Here is an 18,599-nt window from a genome sequence, read left to right on the forward strand (position 1 = left end):
GCCACCATGCCCGGTCACAGCTGCTGTGTGAGTGTGTGCCACCATGCTGCTATTGACGACATGGAAATGTACTTGGTTGGGCTCCTGTTCTCTCTGAGTGGCTCTTGGCTACCATTGGTGTCAGCTTCTCTTATTTTCATTTTTTAAGTGTATGTTTAAGCACATATGTGGGGGGGAGGTTCAGAGGCTTTCCACCTTGTTTTTTGAGACAAGATCTCATTATCCTGGAACTCAACATAGCTCTACCGTAGCTCTGGGGTTACAGGTTCCTGTCACCACACCTGGCTTTCTGTGTGCGCTCTGCGGGTTGGAGACGGGCTCTCTGCACAAGTACTCTGAGTGGTCCACCTACTTCCTTTTTCTTTGTAATCTCTAAAATGTCACCAAGGAGGAAGCATTGGCCTGTAAGATAGTGCTTCTCTCTAGCCTGGGGTGGTTCCAAGGTCAAGGCAGCACTGCTGCCACTGCTCGGGCAGTGGTCCTGGAACTCAGGAAGCAGGCTCAGGAGTATGGGTCTCGGTTGGTGGCCGGGAGGTTTATAGATTTGTTTGCAGAGTTACACCAATTGACAGCTTGCATTGTGGCCAATCTCTCACTAGCTTTTCATCCTTAGAAGTGCCCAGCTCAGCAATCTGCACTGAAAACGACTTGCTCAGAGTCCATGGTGTCAGACCTGTCAGGTGGAGGTTCTCAGAAGAGGCTCTCAACAGCTCATCACAAGATAGCTCATCCTGCCTCCAGCAAAACCGGAAGTGCTACTCCCCTACCTGATGCCTATATGAAAACCCCTGAGCATCCAGACCCCTGTGGCAGTATCCCTGACCAGGCTGCTGTTTCCTTTAGAGACCAGCCACTCTCCCGATCCAGTGAAGATCTGTCACTACCACCACAGCTACCACCCCCTCCACCACTTCCCCCTCCTCCACCCCCTCTTCCTCTCCCTGCTCTGTCCACTTTTCAAGGTACCACTCATCAGAATTTAGGGCTCAGGACTTTGGCAACAGAGGACCAGCCACTGCCCCTATCATGTGACACAAATACTGGAAGACCATGTGACTGGCAGGAGGATTTCCAGTGTCCAGGTAATCCTCTGCAGTTCTGCCCTCTCTCTGGGTTCTTGAGCTGTTGAAGAAATCCCTCAGTTTCAATTTAAAATCTTCTTCAGAATTTCCTAGTCTCAGAGCGTGCCACTATTTGTTGTCTTGTTAGTACTCTCCTATTGCAATTAGTATAGGCGAGATTGAGTTTGACAAAGCTAAGTCAGCCTGAGACCAGTCTCTGTGCATTTGCTGACCATGTGGTGTGGCCCCTGAAACTGTAAGGATATGCTTCCCTGGACTTCAGCATGGTGAGAGTTCTACCAGTGGTTCTCAGCACAGCTGTGACTGGTGCTGTTACATCTCTGAGTCATTCTCAGATCTCAAGTGTTGAAGTTAATCGAGAATACCAGAAAAGTAGGCCACCTCTTGTTTTCGCGCTGAATACACTCACCTGAGCAAGGGCCACAGTTCTCATGGTAACTCTAATTATGGCTTTGAGCATTGGCTTTTGGGAGAAACTATCCTGAACCTGCCAAGACTCCATGCCTACTGCTTTGGGGAGGATTGTCTTAGATAAACCCTGGCAATTGCTGGGCTCTGGCTGAGTCGTTCCACCTAGAACATAGTTGCAGGGATAGGGATGAGTGTGAAGCCCGTGGAACAGTTACATGCTGGTTTTGGTTAATTGCACACTCTGCTCATTCTGAGTTTGGGGCTTCAGTGTGTGCAGAACAGGGTATGAAGGGAAGTGTCTACAGGCTCAGGTGGCGAGCAGCCCAACTGTAGGGTTTGGTCTTTTGTCTGCCCAGATTAGAGTTTGGAAGTGGGCAGGTCTTGGGTGGGGAGTGTACTCTGCTTGGCTTGGATACATACAATTTTAGGGGCTCTGTTAACTTACACTACTCTGTGGTACTGGAGATAAGAAAGTGTGAGTTAGAGCTTTCGGTTGTGGGACTTGCCTAGTGAGTTCCCCAATCGGATTAGGTGAGATCTCCAGTCCAGAATGGAACATGCATTGTTAGCTATTGCCAGCTCTTCAGTCCCCAGCTAGAAGCGAATGTTAATCCTGAAGCCTCGCCTGGCACATGCCAACGTTAGTAGCTTTACTCATGGCCCTGTGTCTGGCAGGTGAGGAAAGGTTTCAGCCCCTCATGGTCCCAGGGTGCCAGAGTTTTTGAAAAATAGCTTCTCCCCAGTGTCTTGGAACTCTCAGCTAATTTGTGTTTTGACAGCATTTCACACCCTCAAAAATAGAGCCCTTAGGCAACTGAGCTAAGGTGGGTGGAGTCAGTCAGACACTGCAGGGACCGTGCTGGCACCTCTCATCATCGGCCTCACTGAGATGGTGACAGAGTATATTACTCAAAGCCTTCCTGTGTATAGAAACTACTCAGCTGTGGTCACGGGTGAGGCCACTGACCAATTGCCAAGACAGAAGTAGAGGAGTGTGGGGCGAACGTTCAGATGTTCTTAATGGGAAAGGAATGGAGGGAATACAACTTAGAGGGAGCTTAGTCTCGCCCTGTGGGTCAGATTGTTCCACCGCAGGCATCTGGGATATCTTAGGGCACGTGAGCAGAGATGGGTACGGCTGTGGTCTGTAACGTACAGCGGGTTTGAAGAAGTAGGCGGTGGGTAGGGTAAACCCTCAGCTGTCCAGCTGTTCTGATGGAAGTAGGGAGTGTGTGCCAAGAGCTAATCTGTGCATGATCACTGCAGCATGCGTGTTTGTTAGATCGTGGCATGAACAGGTATGTTTTCTGGAAGCCCGGATCTTCATACTTGCTCTCTCATTTCAGGCTCTATGAGTGAAGTGCTGGCCTCCCTCCGGCAGGACAGGGCCTCTCTCCGGAAAGTAGAAACGCACACACTGCCCGGTCCCCGCACCTCAGTCAATGAACAAGTTCTGGCTGCCATCAGGCAGGGAGTGCAGCTGAAGAAAGTCCACACGGGCCCAGGTGTGGATCCCAGCAAGAAGAGCGGCAGTGACCTGGAGAGGAGCATCCGGGAAGCCCTGAAGAGAATCAAGAAAGTGTCCGCCGACTCAGAGGAGGACACTGATGAGCAGAGCCCTACCGAGTGGGACGACAGGCACTTCAGCTGACAGATGCAGGCAGGCCCAGAACCCCAGGTCAGCGAGGCATCCCTGAGAAGCTGCAACCCTGGGAGGACACTGAAGGTGTGCTGACTGACACATGACACCCACTGGTTGGTAGGCTGGACATGGGAACAGTACTTTGTCACTCTAGAGTCACCGTCTGATCCTGTGGGGACAGACCTATGGTACACACTAGACAGTGTACTCCAACTGTATGAACTGTTCATCAGACTTCAAGGCTTGAGTGTGAACATGATTTTGGCAATAATCAGAATAAATTATATATATCACAGAATTACCTTCAATATTTAAATTTTATTTTGTATATTGAACACAGGAACTCATAATAAACAATATTTATAGTGCATCTGTGTTATGAGGACATGATCTGTAATCCACTGTGAAAGCAAAGCTCTTCCTGCCTGGGGAGTTGAAAATGTCCCAAGATTTCAGTTGAGCAAGTGTTAAAGGCACTAACAGCATCGTTCACCTCAGGAGCTGGTGTTCCGAGAACATCTTCCCTCGTGCTAAGTCAGGGATGGAGAGGGACTGGGGACTGGTGTGCAGCAGCCTGGTCACTCTTCACGCTGCCTCACCTCCGTTCCTTTAACCTCTCACCCTAGTCCTCAATCCTGGATTTCTGCCACACTAAATGAACCCACATTTCTTGTTTCCAGAGACTTCCCATCTCTTTTCATTCCATCTGGCCAGTATCAGCCTGGGATGACTGGGAGAGGTCTGAACCCTTCAGCAGCTGCACTTGGACCTGTCTCTGTGGCCACTGTCAGCCTGCCGTGGGTCTGCCACCTGTCAGGAAGCCCTGGGCTCACACTGCCTCTGCACCTGGGTTCAGGGGTGTCTTTGGTTGCCTCAGGCCTCTTGCTCCTCTGGAATGAATTTGGTATTTGAAAACCTGGCCAAATCACAGCTTTGCAGGACTTGCTTGTCTTTCAGTTGTTTTTTTTTTGTTCCCATTCTGCACTGCAATTTCAGTGTCGGGAAGCTACAGCAGGTTTGGGTTCTCTCTCAGCTTGCTTTTACCAAAGGTTTTGAGAAGCTTTCAAAAAGTGACCCTTTTCACAAACAAGTTCTCCCAAAGTTCCCGACCCAGGGGTGTTTTTAGCATTGCAAACTTCTAGAACCTTCTCTCGCTCATTTCCCTTACCTGCCCTTCAGCCAAGCCAAGTGGTTTCCAAAGCACTGCTTCTTGATACACAAGGTGAGGGCCAGCCCTGCTGCCTGATACACTGACTGAAAGCTGGTTGTTGCCCCTGGGCAGCACCCTGCCCTACTGCAGGTTTTAGCCCAGTCACCACACTGCTTGCTTCTGTCCCCACAGTCTTGCTCTGAAGCTTAAGTTACTGGAATTGCTTAGTTGGTAGAGTGCTTGCCTAACATACATGAAGCTGAGTTTAATTTCTAGCATGGCATACAGCCAGGCTTCATGGTACATACCTGTTATTTTAGCACTCAAAGGGTCCAGAGTTCAACACCATCCTTGGCTATGTCGTAAGCCCTAGGCAAGCCTAGGACAGGCAAGACCCAGTCTCAAAGATGAGTGAATAGTCTAGTGGGGTGGTGTTTCCTACCCAGCTGGTTGGATTGGGGATGTGGAGTCTGGTTCTGGGGTGGCCATATACACTGGCAGCATCCTCTAAACTCTGCCGAGCCAACTGAGTATACAGGATCCACCCAGACCACGCAGGTAACCTCCCATAAGCCCATTTTGCCTTTTAATAGTCACAGGCTCCTCTTTGGGGGCCGTTGGTCTAAGGCAAAATAGGAGACAGGTTGCCAGGCAGTCCGCAGAGGCCTTACTCTAGGAAGACGTTCTGAAGTGGGCTGATAACCCAGAGGGCAGCTGTTCTGAGACTGTCCTTACAAGCACTAACACTTAAGGATGGCCCAGGGAGTAAGAGCACCTGTTGCAGATGACTCACAACCTGCTGTAAATCTAGCTCCGGGGGATCTGACACCCTCTTCTGGCTTCCATGGCCACTTGGTATGGACACGATGCACACAAGTTCACACAGGCACACATACAAACATACACATTAAAGTTTTAACATCAGGCCAGGTTAGATGGCTCAATGGATAAAGACACAAGCCACCAAGCTTGTCAACCTGAGTTCATCATGTGTGAGAACAAAGCTGGAAAAATGTACCCTGCAGGTTAGGGGTTCTGTTTGTCCTGTGCAAGTTAAGGTTTCTGTTTGTAGTTAAAAGGATGAGTGCCTGTGGTAAGTCCTTGCAAGTTAAGGTACCCGTTTCTTAAATCTGATCGAAACTGCATGTTTTTCAAGCTACACTAAACTTGCCACCCCACTTATATTATCTACATATTATGCACCTTGTTCCTTCCCTTTCATGTTATCGTCCCAGTGATGTGTAACAGCCAACTCTTGCCCCTGTGAACACCTTATCTCCCCTATAAAAAGGACCTCCAGAGGCGGGCAGGGGCTGCTCTCTCCAATCCTGATTTAGAGTGAGACAGAGGGCTGGCCAGTCTCACGTGGACCCCCAGATACATCTTGCTTTAACTGGACAGTCATGGATTCCTTCTTTTCTCCTCACACTCTTGGATTTAACATGGCAATAGGAAAGAACCAACTGCTGCAAGTTGTCCTCCGGCCTCCACATCCACCTCACAAAAACAGATAAAAAAAAAAAAAACAGAGGATTAATAATAAATAACTAACACCACCTACAAAAGTGACAGTACAGAGGTCAAGACCAGCCTGGGATTCTCAAAACTGTCTAAACAAAACAAAATCCTATTATGTATGGTAAGAGTTATTCAGAGGATGAGAAGCCCCTAGGAGTGGTTGGACTTCATGGGATCTTTAACCTGGGTCCACGGAGAGGCATGGGACTGGAACGGAGCATGTCAAGATCCGGATGAATAAAGGACACAGAAAATAGCAGCCAGGCCTCTCCAGCAGGAGCTTATGGGGTAGAAGAGCTCTAGAGCTGGGTCTGGAAGCCGATTTACTCAGGGTTTTGTAAGAAATCTCTGGCAAAACGTTGTGGAAGAGCAACCAGGAAATAGAGATTATGGATGAGGGGACCAGCAAGCGGGCAGGGATGGCTGAGTCACAGGTGGGAGAGAGAGATGTGCTAAGCACAGGCCTGCGTCTCTCAGGTGAAGCCCAGCAGATAACACCAGCAGGGCCAGCCTTGGAAGGCAGGTGGTCTGCATACAGAAGTGAGGTGGGGCAGTGTAAACACCCTCAAGGCAATATGCAAAGTACAGACAGGTATTTGGAAATTGCTTGGGGACACCTCCCCGCTGCCAGGAAGGAAAGACCTTAGGGTAAAATGACCTTGGACAGAACTTTGGAAACCCAATAAAAACAAACCAGAAGTTGTTAGAAGTCTGAGGCCAGATAAGACCAGGAAGGAGAAACAGTGCATCAGCTGACTATAAAGGCCTGCTGCTGTGTCTCAGCATACATGTGCTTCTTTCCGTGTGCCCTCACTCCCCAAGCCCTCCTCTGACTGTCAAGGACACATCTTGGGAGAAAGACCGAACCCAGAATTGCATGAGCCTGATGCAACAGGGCTTAAAATAGAAACTAAATGTAGGCACAACAGGTCATATGTCTTCCATTCCTGAGCTGAGGGCTGGGAGTTGCACCTCCCACACATTTGGGGAAAGGTGGTCCTGTGCCTGGCACAGACTCTGTTGTGTGCAGAGCCCGTTGAAATTCTTCTGGAAAGATCTGCTGTAGTAGGATGTATCCCTGAAATTGGCTTTTTTTTCTCCTGTATCCAGGCAACTGGCGTCACTGCCTCTCTTAGAAAGCTAGTCTCTCCACAAGAAAAATGTATACGCAGGGCGAGGAGTCCTGGTGTAGCAGAAACATAGCAAGCTGTGGGGTAACCATCCATCCCGTAAGCATCCCGATGTAAGAGGCTGCTCCCAAATTGGAAGTGAAAATGTTTACATGCTCAAAAGAACCTCCATTCTGCTCTCAAAGATAAGGAGCCTCGGCCCAGACTGGACCCCTTGGTCTACTCAGGAAGGGCATCTAGAGGATATCATGTGTTGACAAATCATCTTGAGGCACAAAGGTCTTCCCAAAGGTTTCTGTCAGCTTAAAAACACAGAGATTTCACTGAGCTGTGTATTTCTCTTCTTTTCTTTTCTTTTCTTTTTTTTTTTGGTTTTTCGAGACAGGGTTTCTCTGTGTAGCCCTGGCTGTCCTCTGTAGACCAGGCTGGCCTTGAACTCAGAAATCCACCTGCCTCTGCCTCCCAAGTGCTGGGATTAAAGGCGTGCGCCACCACTGCCCGGCGAGCTGTGTATTTCTACACAAACAACTCGATTACAACAAAGCCAGGTAAAACCAAGGGACACAAGTCTTTAGGAAAACAATTTTTCCTTAAATATGAAAGGGTCATTTTTCTACAGCAAACAGAAATACACAAGAAGTGTTAGGTACAAAAAAAAAAGGACAGACATACAGTGAGAATGGGAACAAGCCTTTCTTAGTCTTTAATGAATTAAGAAAATAAAATTTAAAGGTACATAATAGTATATTTAGTAAGGTCAAATTAATATACATAGATCAAATATTGTTGCTTTCAAAGAATATACCTTTTCCAACTTCCTGGGTATCTTATTAAAACTAAAAATTTATTAGGTCTCAACAAAATGTTAATGAACTCCAAAAATGCACAAATTGTACAGGCCGTACCCTCCTTGACAACAAGGAAATAAAGCAGACTCTGTAACAAACTTTTAAAACAACGGCAACAAAGACAAATTATCGGGAAATCTAAAAGTAAAAGATAAATTCCAGTCTGAAGTGATAAGTTATTTATAACACTCACATCATACATAAACATTTATAAGATACAGATTTATTCAGAGGAAAGGTCACAGGAGCTACTGTGTCCTTCCCTGGGTAAGAAGTCAAGATGGCCTTTAACTTGAAAAGCTGGAAAAATACCAAGGGAAAAAAAACAATCATAAAATGATAAAACTGGAGATATACATATAAATTCCAAAGCTGAGATTTTGAAAAGATGAATAAAAATTGACTAATTATTGACAAACTAATCAGAATAAAAACAGGAAGCCGAGACATACAGCACTAAGGGTAAAATAGTACAATCCTATGTTAACAGAGTCCGAAAATAAAGACAATCATCATTTAGTAAAAGTTAAATTGTCAAAAATCTTACAGAATAAGAAGAAACTTTGAAGAGACCAATGAATATGGAAAATGTTTTAAAATTATCAAAGGATTATTTCTTTAAAAGGCACTAGACTTGAACAGTTTTATACAGGTTATAAAAACTTCAAAGAGCAAGGAGTTCTAAATATTATTTGAACTATTCTAGGGCATAGAAAAAGAGATAGAAAGTGGCCCAAGATATATTTTAAAGGAAGTTCACATAAAAACACCTGACAAAGACAGCAGAAAAATCACAATTACTCATCTTATTAATAAGATATGAAATTCCAAAATAAAAGGAACCACTGAAATCAAGAAGAGTCTTTTCTCATTGTAAAGCTCTTAATTTTATTATACAATAGGTAACGTTTGTAGAAAAATCTGAAAGCACAAATAAGGCAAAGTAAAAATGTACCAAAGACCAACCAATCCTGAGTAACCACTGTTAACTTCAAAAGGAGATGTATATTAAAACAGTAACGTACCGTGACTACATCAAGGTTTTGGAGAAACAGAGGGCTTAGCTACGACGACTCATCTTAGGTCATGACAGAGAAAAATCATCTGAGCAGCTTGACAGATGTTAAAAATTCATTTCCTAAAATCCCAATACCCCTTACTTATAAAATTGTCAGCAAACTAGAGACACGAGATTATGACTGGAATATACAACCTAGAGTCACATGCATACTTCTCTAAAGACCCTAAAAATATCCTCACCAAGGGGAAGGTATGTGGAGACGCATGTTCAAGACTCTAGCATAATCATAGACAACTCTGTCACTGTTCCAGAGGGGCTGGTCAGTGTGAGAAGGCAAGAAAGCAAAAAATTGGGACATAATATTATCATCACTAATCATGGCTATCGCCTACAAGGAAGACAAATGAAACTAAAACCAAAAAGATTAGGATAAAATGGATCAGTGACTGGCTGGACAGGGATGAAATGGACTTGTTTGCAGACACACTCTTCTATGCAGATAAAAATGAGGTAGATCAATCAGTCGATGCTTCCTGATGGTCACTGACGGTCAAGATCTTCTCCAAGGAAAGGATGCACATAGGGGAGGGGCTGTATCAGCTGTCGGGATGATAAAACGTGTGTGTGTGTGTGTGTGTGTGTGTGTGTGTGAGAGAGAGAGAGAGAGAGAGAGAGAGAGAGAACTGACCTTTACATAACTGAGTGTCTTAGATCAGAGGGAATTGTAATTATAGGAGATTTTGATTTTCTACAGGTTTTAATATCTAAATTTGTGTAACGTTTATTTGCTGTCCTCAAGTAGGGGAAATCTAAGGGGAAGGATTTTCATTAACAAAGCAGTGTTACACCCATATAACAGTAAGCTGTTGGAAAAGATCTCATTTACAGCAATAACCACAAGGAAAAAAATTACCTTTATAAAAAATAGACTGAACATTATAAATTTAGTGAAATGAAAGAGTTTATAAAGACGTTACTTCTCCTGTAAGGTAGAAATATTATATCATCTAATTTCCAATGATTCCAAAATTTACAAAATGGCCCCTGAATTTCTTTTGAAAATATTAGAATATAAAATAGACTAGGAAATTTAAAAAAAAAATCATTCGTGGGGATTTTAAACCTAAAGTTAGGATTACCAAACAGTATAGTCCCAGCACTAGAATATACAGACAGGTAAGTACTCACAGCGTGCTCACAGCCCCTAAAAGGCTGGGTACATAAAATGCAATTTGATATCAGTAGAGAAAGGGTCATTTTTCATCAAAACAGTGTTGGTGCAATTTAGAAATAAATTGGGAATAGAATAAAAGGCTAATTTTGTTTTATTTTGTTTTGGAATCAGGGTCTCACTATGCTACCCTGGCTGGCCTGGGACCTACTGTAGACCAGGCTAGCCTCAGACTCAGAGATCTGCCTGCCTCTGCTTCCTTTGTACTGGGATTAAAGGTGTGCACCACAATTGGCTGGTTTTTGTTTTGTCTTGTTGTGTGTGTATGTGTGTGTATGTGTGTGTGTATGTGTGAGTTTTTTTGTTTTTGTTTTTAGACAGGATCTCTGTAGTCCAGGCTAGCTCTTAAACTGATCGTCCTGCCTCCACTTCCAACTACTGGGATTATAAGAGACCCACCATGCCTGGCTGAGATCAGAGATTCCACAGCTGAAAGGGGGTTAAGGAATGTGTAAGAGCAGTACAGTAATGAACAGAGTAGGCTGGGATTAGAGTCAGAAGAACTTTTACAGTCGTGACAGCAAAGGACTAACTGTAAAGGAAAAGACTAAAAAGGTTTCTTCTTAATGTGTAAGCATTTCTCTAAAAGCCATGATACAACTTTAAGTTTTTAAATATTTGTGAAAAACCTTTGACATCAATTAGACCACTGGATGTGGTGGAGCAAGCCTATATAATTCCAGTTCTTGGAAGGCTGAGGCAGGAGGATTGCCACAAATTTAAGGCTATTGTGGTCTACACAGACAGTTCCAGATTAGTCACAATTATATGGTTGAGACCTTGTTTCAAAAAAATAAAAATAGAAAGCAAACAGAGGGGCCGAATGCGGGAGAGATGGCTCAGTGGTTACAAGCATTAGCTATGCTTTCAGAGGACCTGGGTTTGACTTCCAGCACCCACATGGCAGTTCACAACCTTCTATAACTCCAGTTCCAGGGGATCTGACGCTCTCTCTTCTGGTCTCCTTGAATATCAGGCACACAAGTAGTACACATATACTTAAAAAAAAAAAAAAAAGGAATGAATGAGATCAGTAAAGGCCTTATAAGGAAGCAGGTCTGAAGTCAGGCGGTGGCATGCACCTTTGATCCCAGCACTTGGGAGGCAGAGGCGGGCAGGTCTCATTTGCTAACGAGGATCATATTTTAATAAAAACACAAATGTGACTTTCTTAGCTTCTGCCTCCATGATAATGACAGAGCTACAGAGGGAGCGGGGTGCTCACAGACGCTGTGAGCAAAGGTATAGTGGGGGGGGGCATATTTCTGAAAGGTAATTTGAAGTGCTTTGTTTAAAATCCTAAAAACATGCATGCCTCCTTTCTTATTAGTTAAAATAGGGCTATGTTATGCTGCAGTAAAGTATCAACCCTGAAATCCCAGTGGTGAAACCCATAAGGTCTATCTCTATGCATGCCACGTGTCTGTGTTGATAGTGGGTAGGGTAGGGTGAGAGGACCTGTCCTTACAGTTACTTAAGGACCTAGGCTGGGAGAAGCCCTAACCCTGGGATGTTACCGTTTGCTAAGGCAAAGGATCAGAGACACCGGAGTCATGCATGGAGCACTCCACAGTTCCAGCTAGAGTTTCAGATACTGCATCTGCTCACATCATTGACCAGAATTATTCACAGGGCCCTGAATAGCTGACCACCAAAGGGCTGGGGAGTGGAGTCTCTCACATGTTTAGGAAGGAAAGGAACCAAGGTTTGGAGATCAGAAAAGGCTAATATTAGAAATTTATTCTAAGCAAATATTCTAAACGGTTTACAAAGATGTCAGAACAATGTTACTGTGTCCCAACTTCAAGAGTAGAAAACTGGAAACAGCTTAAAGATCCAAGGAATGACCTAGACAGCTGTTAAAAAGTAGTAGTTACATACTTACCAAGAGGGAAATACATTTGCGATACAGTGTAAAAGGGGACAAGTGAGTTATTAGAAGAGTGTGCATGAGACCAGCAGAGTTCATGGAAAAGGAACAAAAGCAGCTGTGTTAGGATGCTAAAGAGCCTCACTGGTCGACAGTGGTACAATCGGATGGAGATGCTGAAGAGCCACACAGGATAACGGTGTTACAATCGGATGGGGATGCTGAAGAGCCACACAGGATAACAGTGTTACAATCGGATGGAGATGCTGAAGAAGCCACACTGGTTAACAGTGGTTACAATCAGACGGTGGAACAATAGGTGATTTCTTTTTGTTCCTTTTATCTTTAGTTTCATTTTTTTAAAAAAGAATTATCTATTACTTATATTCCGAAAAAAGCATTTAAAAAGAAAAAAATGACTCATGAAATAATTTGCTTATCCAATCCATACTTAGCATTAAATTCTTGTGGAGATGTAAGAAACGACTTCTGCTGTCACGTCATGAGACACTGCACAACGGAACGACAGTCAGGCTTTCCTATCAAAAGTGTTACAGGATGGAGAGACATCAATGAGTCCCCAACAATTCTGAGGCATAGTCCTGCTGATCTCCTGACACAGTGGACAAACCTGTACTCTGCTGTGGTCCATGTGGGCCTCTGCAGGGGTCCCTGCAGCCCAGAGGCCACTTGGAAACAAGTGCTACACTGTCAGAGAGAACTGTACAATTTCACACAACACTGAAGCCCCACAGTCTCATAAGAGGATTCCAGAACATTCACCATCACTATCAGAAATATTCAGGCTCCTCCTGGTTATGGAGTTACAGTCGAATTCCTCCTAATTGTGTCTCTGGCTTTCCCTAATGCTCTCTCCCCCAATGCCCGCACCCACACCCACACACACACACACACACCCATGAACATTTCATACAGCTCAAAAATTCCTACCAAAGTCACCTTCTTGCCAGGCTTGTTTTTAAAGGGGGATTTATATTCTTTAGAAAGGTGTAAGAAAAAGACACATAAACAACTCACATTTCTATTTAGGGATCCACCTCCATGCCGTCACACCCACTGTCCCCAGAATATAGTCTATTTCTTTGGGGGGGGGGGAAAGCCATGTACTCAGAAGTCATGGTCTATTTAAATCAAGCCTATCATTCAAGATGTGTATGGACATTGAATTGAAAGCTTCTGGTTAATGTCGCAAATGCTTCAAAATCCAGTGATGTTCCGAAGAATCAACCGAGTGTAACGTCTAGTGACCCTCGTCAGCTATCAGCAAAGAGCAGTGGTTGGTGCTCCCTGAAGGGCAGCTGGAGCTCCTATCAGACTGCCCTGTTTCCAAGCATGCACCTGGCTACACGTGAGTCTAAGTTGGGTCTCATTCACAGTTGCCCCTGGTGTCTGCAGAAGAGGAGTCTTGTCTATAGAAAGAGCCCCTGCAAAATGGGCTAGCTCAAGATGCTTCTGGGCTGCATGTGAGCCATCACACACATCAAATCCAGTACATGTACCTGCCCATCACGCTGCTTAAGGCTGTGGCTGTGGACCAGGCAGGCTGGAGAGCAGCTCCCCCCTGTGGACAGCCTGTCATGCATACAAACTGTTCTACACACTGGATGAGTCTACACCTCCCCAGCTGTGGCTCATCTGAACCAGCCATCTCTGGGCCTGTCCCTGTTTATGTCTCTGCCATCGGTGGCCTTTCCCCCTCCTCTTTAAAAAGACAAGTGTACCTCCATTGAAGCCATCAGCAAAGAATTCAAAGCCAGACAGTGTTCCACCAAACTGGTCCCTCTAAGCACAGAGACCATTGAAGAGATTCCTACAGAGCAGAATCATTTGGACCTTATTATGTATGGTGAGCAATTCTGCCTCATCCCTGTCGGCTGCACTTTGCTGTGGACACACACTGAAATTAATATAGTTACAACATGCTTTATTTTTTATCTTTTTTTTTTTTTTTTTTTTTCGAGACAGGGTTTCTCTGTATGGCCCTGGCTGTCCTGGAACTCACTCTGTAGAGCAGGCTGGCCTCCAACTCAGAAATCCACCTGCCTCTGCCTCCCAAGTGCTGGGATTAAAGGTGTGTGCCACCACTGCCCAGCTCAACATGTTTTCAATATGGCAGAGGATTATTTCTTCTTGGTATCTAAGGGACACCAAAGGAAGAGTGACACTATGGCTCATAGGAGAACAGTGAGTGGATCAAAGTCTAGGAGACCCCAGAGCCCACACTACTGGTCACAGCTGGGTTACTCTGGGCATGCTACTCTGCCTCCACTTCCTGTTGATAACCTCTGCCAAGTTCTCTCATCCAATTAAGGTCTAAAATGACAGCTCTTGGGGAGATGCAACGGAAGGAGATGATCAGAGGCATAGCACGGGCCGTTTCTTCTCTCCCAATCCTTCCCTCCGGTGGTCTCTAGGCACCAGAAGCATGGCCTCTGCCCCACCCCAGACCATGTCAGAAATGCATGAGGATCACGCCTAAAGGGTTCTGAGGTTTTCTTGGCCTCCTTTAGGATCCATGTGGATGGCTGCAGAAGGCAAGCTAAGCAAGGTGCAGACTGCTAGTCTGGGAGATGCCAAGGCCAGATCTCACCTGACACCAGGCTCTGCAGGCAGCACTCGGTGGCCATAACTGTTGGGAGGAAAACAGCTCACACCCATCTGCACAGGGTTTGAGGCCACAACAACAGTCTTAAGACTTGACTAGACGTCATAAAAAATGGAGGTATGTTCACCAGTGTGAGTGGATACGGAACAATATCAGTGGGTCGTTTGTTCCATACAGAGTCTGCCCTTTACAATGCCAGAGGCTGCAGACAGGGTCAGCCTATTGTTGACCTTCCAGGCTCTTCCTGGGCCATGACTGTTCTTAAAAAGAAAGCAAATGAAGAATCATGAGGTCTTTAGAGGAAGCAGAGGAAAGGGAGGTTCACTGCTTGTTTCAGGCTTTAGCTGAAACAAGGAGCCCAAATCACTCTTCAGAGGAGTCTGTAGTCTCTTAGGCTCAGGGGTCCTGGCAGTTTACGGGCTGCTTGAGTCTAAAAGAACAAAAACTCTACTTACCCCACCTACTGGCTACGTGAAGCTTGCCAAACCCTCCAGTGGCTAACAACAGGGATCATGGATCTCAACCTTACAGCCAGCCCACTGAGCTAGTAACTTCTAGAACTTTTTATACTTCCTTCTTTTTTTTTTTTTTTTTTTTGAGACAGGGTTTCTCTGTGTAGTCCTGGCTCTCCTGGAACTCACTCTGTAGACCAGGCTGGCCTCGAACTCAGAAATCCACCTGCCTCTGCCTCCCAAGTGCTGCGATTAAAGGTGTGTGCCACCACTGCTCTGCTGTACACTTCCAATTCAGTAGCTTTAGCAAGTGTCCTCATATGATCATGTCACTAGGTCATATACTCCAGCCAGCCAAGAGAGGTCCTTCTACAAGATTATGTCTCCTGCAGATAGAGGCTCATCTGAAGCCTGAGCTGAGGGTTCCCGTGTCCACTGCTCTTGGGAGCCATGAGCCCAGGCTGCTGGCAGACAAAGGGGCCAGGATGGCCTAAGAAGAGCTCCCCTTAGTCCATGCTGGGTCACGGCTAACCCAGTCTATGTTCTCTTGGTGCACCAGTAGCAGCTGCTACTGACTGGAGAAGTACTGGGAACGGTGAGGGAGGGCAGGACTGGCAGCACTCTGGGCTGAATTACATCCGAAGTGCCCACTCTGTTGCATAAAACATCCCAACTTGATGATGTCACCTCTTAACACACACCAGCCTTCCATATCGCCAGCCCTCCTTCCTTTCTTATCCCAATTGAGGTCCTTGCTCAGAGTGACTCATCAGCCACTGCAAGGGAAGATGAGGACTCGGAAGTCACCTGGGTCTCAAATATGCTGACCCTGGCCCCTTCCTCAGGCTCTCTTCTTATTCAAGAGGAAGAATTTCTGATCCCAAGTGGACACATCTGGAGGGTTCTTAGAGAGGTAGAGAACCAATGTTTTCCTTGCCCAGGGCATTTAGAAGTGTTGGGGGTCGGGCCTAACACATTTTGCCTCCTGTGTGCTGTTTCTCCTAAGGAGGAATGCCTGCCTGTGAACCTGGATGTCCAATGGCCCCACTAAGAAGCTCTCCGTGAGCAGAGAGATTTTTGGCTGCAGGCCCTTCCTTAGCGAGAACTGGGAAAGGAAAGGCAGACCTGGGAGGAGCATCTTTGTCACTAAGGCTAAGGGCTGCCACCCGAGGGGCTCTCACCCTCATGGGCTGTAGGATGGCTTTGCTATTGTTCAAATCTATTACGGGGAGCCCAGCCTATCTTCTAAGCCCAGGTTAGCTCTTATGCCATGTTCTCCCAGTATCCAGAAAGCCTCTGACTACAGGCCCTCTGCCTAGAAGAGAAGGTGGCCCCAAAAGCAATGTCCTCCAGAGGGATCGTGGCTGGGGTCCCTTCAAGAGGGCCTCAGAGTAGCCTATAATAATTAATTACCTTGCCTCAGTGCCAAATCTAGGTTTGAGTACAGTAAACTGCATTCATTTCTGATAATTACTTCAGCACGACAAAGATGATGTGTTGTTCAACAAAGGGTCTGAACTCTGTTGTGGGGTTTGATTAAAACACTAAATTCTGTTTATATGTTTAATTGAACGAGTGTTTATTAAGCACCTATTATGTGCCCAGACTGTGCTAGACACCCTCCCTGCATTCTGTTCCCACAGCTTAGGCATCTGCTCTGAAATTAAAAAACAAAAACAAACAAAACAAAAAAGGACATTGTTGCAATCATAACAAATCAGGGGAGGATGGGTCATAGTAGGTACAAGTAATACCCTGTCAATCTGCACACCCCAAAACTTCTGGTTTATCTTCCCTCTGGATAAGTATCCACTAAGTGACTCCTTTCAGGTAGGTATGTCTGACCTACAGCCCAAAGGCCACGTGCAGCCAAGGGTAACTGTGAACGTGCTCCAACCCAAAATTGTATATTTACTTAAAACACTAAGGTGTTTTTTTTTTTTTTGGACAATTATTTCTTTTGGGGTAAGTCAATTGTGCAGGTTTTGAGTGTGAACTCTGTGGATGACGATGTCATATCACAACTTCAAAAGGTTAGCTACATCTGCTAAAGCAACAAAATGCATACTGGGAAAAGATGCTCCCTCCATGTGCCCGTCATACTGAATCTGCTGGGGAGTTACACACACTGAGTGTGCATAGCCGAAGGCCCCCAAAGGCCTGTTGTAAAGGATAATGAAACTTGGATTAGAAAATACTTCCCCGCCCCCATCCCCAGTTCATAGGGTTGCAACAGCCCTTAAGGGAAGATCTAAACATCCCGGCCCTGACTGCGTAAACGGCTAAGGTAGACCAAGTTCTGGATTCCTGAGTCAGAAGCTTCCAGTTGTCCACGACCTCACAAAGCCAGAGAAGCAAGAGATTTCCTATTCTGGAGGAGTGAGTGGACGGCACAACTGGTCTGGAGACAGAAACGCACCTGCATTTACAGAAGCAAATGGAGAATGTCCTACGCCTACTTCACCTCTCACACACACTGGCGATCGGCTCGCCGTCTAGGCTCCGCCCCGCCCTAGTTATCTGTGCCTAACTTGGAGAGTCCCCGGCGGAAGTCATGGAGGTCGTCGATCTTTCCATCCAGCACCTCGAGGAAGTTCTTCAACTCCCCCTTCAGGTGGCGCTGCCGGTATTTACTCTCCTCGATGTCTGTCTTTAGAGACCGCACTTTGTCTTCCAAGTTTTGATTGTCTCTTTCTGCCGCCTGATGAGACAAAAAGGGAAGGGTCTAGAAGGCCGTGACTGAGGGAGCCTGACCAAACGCTTACCACTCAAGTCAGAAAGGAGACCATCTGGTGGTTTTCCTAAAGAATGATTAGAAGGCCTGGATACCCTCAAGCAGCAACCAGAAATGCAGAATGCAGAGTCCTGCTCAAGGGGGCTTCACAGAGGTTCCAATAGAGAACCAGACATCAGAGGCCCTGTCCTTTCATTTGTATCCTACCAAAGCCAGAACAGATGGACAGTGAACGTGGCTTGCTTTCTTAACTTCTAGCTGACCTCTCGTCCTTTGTGAGGGAGGACTTTTAATGCCGTGGAAGAGCTTTTGTTCTGTGGTACTAAACTAGGACTTTCTTGAACACGTGCCCGGAAACTGGTTATCAATGCAGTCCTGGGGTTGTGTAATTCAATAAAGTGCTCCTTGTGTAGGTCAAGAGGACTGGAGTGAAGAAACCACTGGGGGAGAAGAAAACCCCTCGTGTTGTAGATCCGGGAGCTGATGGTAGTGAGAAAGGTCAGTGTAGGGTCAGTACCCAAAGGCAAGAGCTGCGAAGAGGCCAAGGTGGATTTGTACCGACCCCGCCCACACACATGGACCACTCCCACGCCATTCCTTACTGGCTGTGGTTCACCCGGGCCACTCCCACGCCCTTCCTTACTGGCTATGGTTCACCCGGGCCACTCCCACACCCCTCCTTACTGGCTGTAGTTCACCCGGGCCACTCCCACACCCCTCCTTACTGGCTGTAGTTCACCTGGGCCACTCCCATACCCTTCCTTACTGGCTGTAGTTCACCCAGGCCACTCCCATGCCCTTCCTTACTGGCTATGGTTCACCTGGGCCACTCCCACACCCTTCCTTACTGGCTGTGGTTCACCCGGGCCACTCCCACGCCCTTC

The 18,599-nt window shown here is 46.1% G+C and overlaps 2 protein-coding genes across 3 annotated transcripts in view; one reads left to right on the forward strand and one right to left on the reverse strand.

The window, feature by feature from the left end:
- Whamm (WASP homolog associated with actin, golgi membranes and microtubules) overlaps positions 1-3,505 on the forward strand; it is a 23,641-nt gene extending 20,136 nt beyond the window's left edge. The window contains exons 9-10 of the mRNA XM_028754850.1: positions 614-1,082; positions 2,840-3,505. Of these exons, the coding sequence (XP_028610683.1) occupies positions 614-1,082; positions 2,840-3,144 (774 nt within the window). The 3' untranslated portion in view covers positions 3,145-3,505. The remainder of the gene's footprint in view (positions 1-613; positions 1,083-2,839) is intronic.
- Positions 3,506-16,868: 13,363 nt separating this feature from the next.
- Homer2 (homer scaffold protein 2) overlaps positions 16,869-18,599 on the reverse strand; it is a 94,605-nt gene continuing 92,874 nt past the window's right edge. For both annotated transcript variants that reach the window (XM_028754830.1, XM_028754831.1), the window contains exon 9: positions 16,869-17,682. In XM_028754830.1, coding sequence (XP_028610663.1) covers positions 17,494-17,682 — 189 coding nt within the window. In that variant the 3' untranslated portion in view covers positions 16,869-17,493. The remainder of the gene's footprint in view (positions 17,683-18,599) is intronic.

Source organism: Grammomys surdaster, unplaced genomic scaffold (genome assembly GCF_004785775.1).
Source record: "Grammomys surdaster isolate TR1022 unplaced genomic scaffold, NIH_TR_1.0 126036, whole genome shotgun sequence".
NCBI classification, from domain to species: domain Eukaryota; kingdom Metazoa; phylum Chordata; class Mammalia; order Rodentia; family Muridae; genus Grammomys; species Grammomys surdaster.